The 5,992-nt window shown below is 38.4% G+C and overlaps 2 protein-coding genes across 4 annotated transcripts in view; one reads left to right on the top strand and one right to left on the bottom strand.

The window, feature by feature from the left end:
- LOC104765994 (NAD(H) kinase 1) lies at positions 295-4,290 on the top strand. The gene is made up of 11 exons (XM_010489791.2): positions 295-571; positions 922-1,087; positions 1,197-1,316; positions 1,461-1,636; positions 2,035-2,148; positions 2,245-2,339; positions 2,620-2,726; positions 2,878-2,951; positions 3,047-3,125; positions 3,211-3,518; positions 3,721-4,290. Exons 1-11 carry the CDS (start codon positions 542-544, stop codon positions 4,027-4,029), a joined length of 1,578 nt encoding a protein of 525 aa, XP_010488093.1. The 5' UTR covers positions 295-541; the 3' UTR covers positions 4,030-4,290.
- LOC104765993 (protein RBL) overlaps positions 4,385-5,992 on the bottom strand; it is a 3,614-nt gene continuing 2,006 nt past the window's right edge. For 2 of the 3 annotated variants that reach the window (XM_010489788.2, XM_019241453.1), the window contains 3 exons: positions 5,263-5,971; positions 4,921-5,176; positions 4,385-4,728 (listed from right to left, as the gene is read on the bottom strand). In XM_010489788.2, the coding sequence (XP_010488090.1) occupies positions 4,532-4,728; positions 4,921-5,176; positions 5,263-5,971 (1,162 nt within the window). In that variant the 3' untranslated portion in view covers positions 4,385-4,531. The remainder of the gene's footprint in view (positions 4,729-4,920; positions 5,177-5,262; positions 5,972-5,992) is intronic. The other variant, XM_019241454.1, reaches the window with a different exon arrangement.

Below are 5,992 nucleotides of genomic sequence, written 5' to 3'. Positions count from 1 at the left end.
GAACAAATACACGTAAATGATAATTTATTTAAATTTGTCTATTTATTAAAATATATCTAAATTTAATCAATACTCAACATAGACTTCCATAATGAAAAAGCAAAAAGGGAATCTGATGTTTTTCCAACATAAACAAAAAAGTGATCAGTAGTATTGATTCAATACAATGAATATCTTCCATATATATTCTTATATAGTACAGTATGTAATAATATTATTATGTAATATATTAATGTGACTTACATAAAAAGAAAAGAAGACTTGATCTGGGAGTCAAAGATGCGATCCGGTGCGCTGCCTCGTTAACTTCAAAGCAATTTCACTGTTTTCTTTCACCAAAAAGCTTGGACGCGTACGGCTCCGATTTCCTCCTCTTCTTATTTATATATAAATTATAAATCTGCCGTCTTGGAGATGGGAGAATGAGATTATTACATAACACCACCACCAAAGCTTCTTCTTCTTCTTCTTCTTCTTCGTGTGACCCACTTTGATCTCTCTCCCTCTCTCTCTCTATCGTCTTCGATAATCACAGGATTCAATGTCGTCGACCTACAAGCTCAATAACACTGTATGTACTTCAATCTCTCCCTCTCTCTCCTTTTCTGCTTTCTGATTCTGTTTTACTCATTTCATTACGAATTAGCTTCTTTTATGCGTCTTTCTTAAATCTCTCTGCTTCTTCTTCTTCAATTTGGTCAAATTTGTTGAGCTGGTGAAAAAAAAAGGTTTCTTTTTTTTGGATTTATGATCGTGCGCGGTGGTTGATTCGAAATTGAGAATGTGAGATACTCTTTGTTGAGTTGGTAGTGTGATGAAACTGTTCTAGACAGGATTCGATATTTCTTGTTCCTGTTTTATATTCTATAAAGCTTGTGTTTTTGAATCTAAAGGTTTTGACTTTATTTATTTTTTTGGCAGGATTCTTTTGGAAATGGAGATGCCAAGAGTTTGTGCCCGAACCCAGTGAATGGATTCAGTGATTCGATTTCTCTATCAGAGAAGGCTGTTCAGGAGCTACTTATTCAACAGTCTCCTATGCAGGCAACTGACGACCATCTCATTGAGTTTTCTGAGGCTTTGAGAAGTAAGTCTAAGCTTTGGATAATACTATGAAACATAAGCTGTATTTTTGCTTTTTTTTTCTTTTTCTTGTTGGGACTTAACTTTGAGGTTCTTGCATATTTGTTTTGTAGCTGTTGCAAAGGCACTAAGGGGAGCTGCTGAAGGAAAGGCGTTGGCTCAAGCCGAGGCTGCTGAATGGAAGCGTAGATACGAGCTAGAGAGGTCGAAGAATGTAGAGTTGCAGCATAAAGGTTCTCTACTAACTTAAAAAGGGTTGTTTTGATATGTCACCTCCATTCGGGTGACTTCACCAATTAGTTCTTATAGTTTTGATTTGAATGGTGCCATTGGTTTGATGTATTTTGAATAACTAGAATTGCTGGCTTGTTTTACAGAACTTTCAAATGGAGTGCTTGCCAATGAATCTAAAAGTCCAAGGATGGAGCACGTAGTAAAGTCTCCGCGGCTTCATGCGCAGGAAAACAGTTCTAATGGCATGGAGCGTATTTGTTCTCATGAAGTGCTCCAAGATGGTGGATTTAACAGCTATAATAACAAACTGAAGAGGAAGGTAATATTTTGTTAATTGTTGCGAGCCTTGCTTTTACCTTTGGCTATGCAAGTCAGTAAGCATAAGCAGGCAAAGCTTACTTATTATATCAATCCTAATGCATTCTTGAATCAGTGTCTACTGGATGCTCTCATTTACATATGCTCCTAAACATGTATCTGAAGTTCATGTACTTCGTAATGAATCTTGCATTAGCCGTTGTTGGACTTGCACATTCTAGTATCAAATGTAGATGAATATTGGTCCGTCAGAGTTGTTATGTATCTTCATTTTCTGTCTCCCAATTACTTTGACATTCAAAAACTGGCAACGATATTGCATGAAATGATTAGACTACAACAATAAGGAAGGAAGAAAACTCTATTCTATATTGAAATAATCTTTATAATTGGTTGCAGGCATCATTTAAACTTTCATGGGGATGTAAGGGGATGGCTAATGATCAACACAAAAAAGAAATTGTTTCGTTTGAGAGAGGGAATATCAGTACAGCAGAGCGCAGTAGTAAACAGGTAGGAACATTGTTTCACCTTACTAAGGTGACCTTAGTATTCCTTTTGCTTCCAATCTCTGAATTTACAACTAAACCCAACAGCTTATAATGTCAGATTTCACTGACATGGGAGTCTGATCCACAGACTGTGCTTATAATTACTAAACCCAATTCAACTTCTGTGCGAGTTCTCTCTGTGGATATGGTCAGGTCAGTATTGATAATTTTGCAGTTTCTTATATTTAACTCTCACTGCTAGAATGAATTTTCAATTCTCTTTGTATCGGTTACACTCTAAGATTATGCATGCTACCCATAGGATTAGTTTCTGTAACTCTCTCTCTCTGAATGTCTGCGTTGCTGCTTCACACTTTTTAGTTATTTTCTCCAGACTAGCCTATGTCTGCAGAAATAGTGTTTATGTGTACATTTGAAAGGTAGAGTCTTGGTTCGGATGAATTAACTAGATATTGATTTATCTCCACTTCAGATGGTTGAGAGCGCAAAAAGGACTAAATATTTATGTGGAACCACGAGTAAAAACAGAACTCTTATCAGAATCAAGTTCCTTCAACTTCGTACAAACTTGGGAAGATGGTAAGATACGATACATTGTTTTCACTTTTCAGATTGTTCTCCGCCATTGATGCCTATTAGAAAAATCTATGGAGCACAGACCAGCTTATACAACATTGAATGTTTAGGCCTTGTAATCACTTACATTTCCAATTGATGATTTGTTATACAGACAAGGAAATTTCACTTCTGCACACAAAGGTTGACCTTCTTATAACTCTTGGTGGGGATGGCACAGTACTATGGGTAAGTCAGTCTTGGTTCTATCCTACGCAAGGTTATAACACTTTTATTATACCACAAATACACAATTTAACGTGGATTGTTTTACATTGTTTCAGGCAGCATCAATGTTTAAAGGGCCAGTGCCTCCAATTGTTCCATTTTCCATGGGATCTCTTGGATTCATGACTCCTTTCCGTATCCTTCAACGTTTCATTATCTGTTTAGTTAAGCTGCATTAAACATTATTTGTTACAGAAACTTTTTCTTAACTCCAAACCAGACAGCGAACAATACCGAGAATGCCTTGAAGCGATTCTGAAAGGTCCAATCAGTATAACACTACGACACAGGTTGCAGTGTCACATCATCAGAGATAAAGCACGACATGAATATGAAACAGAGGAGACTATGCTTGTTCTCAATGAAGTCACCATCGACCGTGGAATATCTTCTTACCTCACAAACCTTGAATGTTACTGCGACAACTCATTTGTTACATGTGTGCAAGGCGATGGACTAATATTGTCTACAACATCTGGTAGCACTGCGTATTCACTTGCAGCTGGAGGTTCAATGGTCCATCCACAGGTAATAAATATTCCATAATGATCTTCATATCCGTAACAACAAGCTCTTTAATTCACCCGGTTGAGATTTTAGTAACAATGTAAAAAATGTTAAAAGCCCCAGATTCATGGGCCATTTCAAGAACTTGATAGACTGTACTATAGCTTTGGTCTAAGGTATCAAAAACAGATAGTGGATTATATTCTAACTTAATGTTTTGCAGGTTCCTGGAATCTTATTCACGCCTATCTGTCCGCATTCTCTATCATTCCGCCCACTGATATTACCGGAACACGTGACAGTGAGAGTGCAAGTGCCATTCAACAGCAGAAGCTCCGCTTGGGTCTCGTTTGATGGGAAAGACCGGAAACAGCTTGAAGCAGGGGATGCACTTGTGTGTAGCATGGCACCATGGCCCGTCTCAACTGCTTGCCAAGTTGAATCCACCAACGACTTCTTACGCAGCATCCACGATGGTCTTCACTGGAACCTAAGAAAGACTCAATCTGCTGACGGACCTCAGGACACTTAGAAACACACACCTCCAGCTCTTCTCTCTTTCATTCTTAACCATATATTGTCTCAACTCTCAACGTCTATCTATATATAGTATCTGTTTATCTGTATGCATATAGATAAAGGTGAAAAGGAAAGTGATGGGTTGTGTGAGAGAATGTGGTCTGTATCCATTGTTGTGTAAAGGAAATGTGTAATAATGTAGCTGCTAATGACCCATAATTCTGTTGATGTGATGATCTTTCAAAGTTGACGAATAAAAGATATATCTTCATAATTATGTGTCCAGTGGCCTCGTTTCCAAAATGCTCAAAGGCTGTCTCTTTATAACTACTTAACGTGTAACTTTAACTACTTGCAACATAACTTCCTATTGTGCATATCCCAAACTTGATTCAATATAGAGATGTGACGTGGTAGAAGCGCACATCATTGCCTGCAACTAAATCATTCAAACAAATATCTTTCCATGTCCTAGCTTGTTTTTCTTTTGCAACATAAAGATTAGTAAACCTACTTCAGTAATAAGATGCATCATCATCATCATCATCCGCATCATTTACACTGTCATCAATTTCTTGATCAATGCCTGCTCTGGATTTTGCTCTTACTGTTCTGCCTGACCCTTTCGATGGTTTTGCCTTCTCTGCCTGCAGCTCCATGGCTTTCTCTGATGGTTTCCTTTTTCTCTTTCCTCGTGTATCACCCAATTCTTCTGCAAAGATAGAGCCATGCATTAGTAAAGTCAGCATCTATTATCTGTGGTATAACACATCATACATCCACAATACAAATCTACAAATCAGACCTCTATTCAGCAGAATTCATACTTTTTGCACTTATAATCTCACGTGTACAAGGATACATAAACTGTGTTTTTTCATATGATGCTGTTAATCTTTCTTACCTCCTTGTGGACTTAATACATGGTCTGCCCCATGTCCATTCTGAACAGCCTCTTCAGAAGCAGGAGATGCAGATATCTGACCTTCAACTAACTTAATGCTTTCAACCAAATTGTCTTGCTGGTCATTTGTATCTGGGATCGGTTCAGCTGGAAGGTAGCGAAGTTCCTCCACTGACGTATCTGAATCGCTGAAAGCATCCTTTTCCACTGTCTCTATGTCAACTTCTTCATCTTCATTAACATCTAATACTTTCACCTACACGCAAACAACCATTCAGAGTTTCAGAAAAAAACATGTGACAAAAAGATAGTGATTAAAGTTACGTATTCCATTTCTCTCACCTTTTCTGTTTCAGGTATCAAATCAAATTCATCTTCGCGTTCCACATACTCTTCATTCTCCTCAAGCTCCTTGAAATCAGGAGCAAACGCACTCCAGTTCTCAGTGTAATCTTTTGCCCAAATATATACTAGACCAGCCAAGGAAACAGAGACGATTATGGGATGAACAGGATGCCAAGCTAGATCGATCAACGCTTCTTTTGGACCTTCTAATATTTTCACAAGATGCCCCGCTCGATCCCATATGTAGATCTTATGTTCCCCTTTGCACGCAGAACCCCCAACTACCCACTCACCATCACCACTGAAACAAGGTGCTTTCCAATGCATTTTTGTAACCGAGTCTTGAAATTCCCTGAAGAGTGTTAAGCATTTTGATCCAACAGTCTTCAGTTTCTCAACACCATCAATCCCATCAATGTTCTTTCCCAAATCCTCAAGGGATTTAAGCACGTTTTTTGCTGGGAGAAGATTTTCATAAATCCTAATAGTACGATCGTGAGAATTCGTGAGAAGATACTGCCCATTCCTGCTAAACACTATGTTCTTCACTGGTGCCGCACCAGACACAGGAACCAAAGCAAGAACACGAACACTCTTGTAATCAATGACAAGTATCTCTCCTTTGGAATTCCCAATATAAACAAGATCCCCACACTTGTTAAAGCACGCTGCAGCTGGAGAGAAAGGAGGATTCGATTCAGGACATTTACTGCGTTGCGGAGGAGCT

The sequence above is a fragment of the Camelina sativa genome, chromosome 19 (genome assembly GCF_000633955.1).
Source record: "Camelina sativa cultivar DH55 chromosome 19, Cs, whole genome shotgun sequence".
Taxonomy (NCBI): Eukaryota; Viridiplantae; Streptophyta; class Magnoliopsida; order Brassicales; family Brassicaceae; genus Camelina; species Camelina sativa.
Note: the sequence above shows the minus strand (reverse complement) of the source record. Positions and strands in the feature narration are given on the sequence as shown.